At 38.6% G+C, this 2,500-nt stretch overlaps 1 protein-coding gene across 2 annotated transcripts in view; it reads right to left on the reverse strand.

Annotated features, from left to right (window-relative positions):
- Positions 1-41: 41 nt before the first annotated feature.
- Positions 42-2,500, reverse strand: part of LOC113817061 (uncharacterized) — a 4,220-nt gene continuing 1,761 nt past the window's right edge. For both annotated transcript variants that reach the window (XM_070138615.1, XM_070138616.1), the window contains exons 3-6: positions 2,268-2,412; positions 1,963-2,139; positions 1,628-1,751; positions 42-438 (exon numbers count right to left, since the gene is read on the reverse strand). In XM_070138615.1, the coding sequence (XP_069994716.1) occupies positions 318-438; positions 1,628-1,751; positions 1,963-2,139; positions 2,268-2,412 (567 nt within the window). In that variant the 3' untranslated portion in view covers positions 42-317. The remainder of the gene's footprint in view (positions 439-1,627; positions 1,752-1,962; positions 2,140-2,267; positions 2,413-2,500) is intronic.

Genomic DNA, 2,500 nt, shown 5'->3' on the forward strand with positions numbered 1-2,500 from the left:
ATATATATATATATATATATATACATATATATGTATGTCTGCGTGTGTGTATGTGTGTGTGCGTGTGAACACATATGCATGTATATATCATGTATATAGATATCGATAACATATTTATAGGCTTATGATATGCAGTATGTAGATATATTTATATCCATACGCATACTTACATAACCGATTGTCATTCAGAATTACGATGGCAATGAGAAAAATAACAAAAGATAAAAAACAATGATCTAAACAACAACAACGATGATAATGAAAACCAACCATATTACTTCTATTATCAAATGTCTCCTTTATCGAAGCCATCAGACTCATTTCTGGCAGAGAGGAGCAGCTTTGTAAGAACAGCCTACATCAAATGTGTAATACCGATCTGCCTGCCACAGAAGTGCGCAATTTGCGCCTGGACCTTCGCTGGGCGATGCTTTGAACCTGCAAAGGCGAGAGGGACAGGTAAGTATACGTATATATTTACATATATGTAATGCATTTATATGCAAATGTTTATATATACATATATACATATATAATGCATATGTATATATATATTTATGTGTGTGTGTCTGTGTATGGATGTGTGTCTCTGTGTGTGTGTCTGTGTATGGATGTGTGTCTCTGTGTGTGTTTCTGTGTATGGATGTGTGTCTCTGTGTATGTGTCGATGTGTATCGGTTTTTGTATGAATTTGTATATATTGACGCACATATACCGTTCATATGTATATATATATATATATATATATATATATATATATATATATATATATATATATATATATATATATTTATATATATATGTGTGTGTGTGTGTGTGTGTGTGTGTGTGTGTGTGTGTGTGTGTGTGTGTGTGTGTGCATGAGAAGCAGTTGGCTACTCTCTTTTAACCATATATCAATTATTTTACGTTGTATGGAAGTTCTTAAACGCTTCACGAATCAAAGCATATGTCGCAAAGTGTCAATAATTAGCCGTCAACATAATGAGTTTCGCCGGCCATTTTATCATCTTAACTCTTATTCTTTTACTTATTTTTACCTTTGATATCTTCAGTGATATTTCATATGACTTTACTTACGTATATTACTGATTTAGCTTTATTCTTATTTCATTTTTACGTCTTTATGGCCAGGCTTTCATTTTAACTTTGTGGACTACGGGTTTTATGAAGGAGTTGGCGAGGTATCGCCGCTCGCTACCACGCACCTACCACTGCCTCGCCACGCCACGTTCGTATTCCCCCCCCCCCCCCCAAACGCGAGAAAAATATGATTGCAAAAATCGCATGAGTGGCACAGTACATATCTCACATACATATGTATATATATATACATATATATACATATCTGTGCGTGTATATATATATATATATATATATATATATATATATATATATATATATATATATATATATGTATACATACACATGTACATATAAATGTATTCAGGTATGTCTGTATATATAAACATATACATAGGCTCTATATTCAGTACACAGAGACTAGACTCATAAACATTTCCATTAATTGCTGATAAAGTCAGGCGAAGTATCTGCTTGCAGGACTGGAAACAGGTTGCTGTACCTGCGTTCGTACCCCGTAGCTCAGGATGAAAGCGTCACTCACCCGTCCCTTGACCCCCAGAAGGGCGCCCCCCGGGGCATCAGCTCCCCGGTGACCCAGACCCAAGTGTCCTCAACGGCCTCGTCTGACCCACCGATCCAGATATTCACATTTTTTGACTGCTTGTCTGAAAAAAATATTATATTTTTATAAATCTCTAGGAACTACTTCTCTTTTTACGAAAACTAATGCATCTTAATAACTGCTAGCACTAAGGATCCCTTTTGTAAAGACTATTTCTTTTCGCCTAAATCAACTACCAATGTAAATAAGGATTAGGAGCAAGCACTTCTATAATTATAAGTGAAATTACAACACTTCAAAACTGCAGGACATACTGATGGTGTTGATGTAACCGAGGATGGCTGCGTAGGTGTTGGCATCCGAGAAGTGAGCCAGGTCGGCCTCGTACCCAGCGCAGAACTCCCTTGCTGACTGCCAAGTGTGCAGCTCGTTAAGCGCCAGCAGGAGACAGCTGCCTCCCACTTGCGTGAATGGAGACACACACACCACGCCTAAGGAGCATAGGAAAGTTAAGGGAAGACTATATTTTGGGGGATTTGTGGATGCTGTATTACTCTACGTATGTCAGACTATAAGGGTTTGATGCATCGAAGCTCCGTACACGAGAAGAAATACGTACTTCCGGGTTTGCATTCTTCTGCCTTGCTGCTCAGGATCAGCAGTGAGTCACGAACCTGAACCAGAAGCTCCGTCGTGGCCTCCTGCGCCGTGGCCATTCTGTTCATCTGAGACTCCTGCCGCAGCAGGAGAAGGTCCGTCAGGCTCTGCGAGAAATTTCATTGACGCATGTCTCTACAGATTGTAGTCACTTACTGTGTATTTATATGTGTGTATGTATAAATGCACATACGC

This window comes from Penaeus vannamei, chromosome 24 (assembly GCF_042767895.1).
Source record: "Penaeus vannamei isolate JL-2024 chromosome 24, ASM4276789v1, whole genome shotgun sequence".
NCBI classification, from domain to species: domain Eukaryota; kingdom Metazoa; phylum Arthropoda; class Malacostraca; order Decapoda; family Penaeidae; genus Penaeus; species Penaeus vannamei.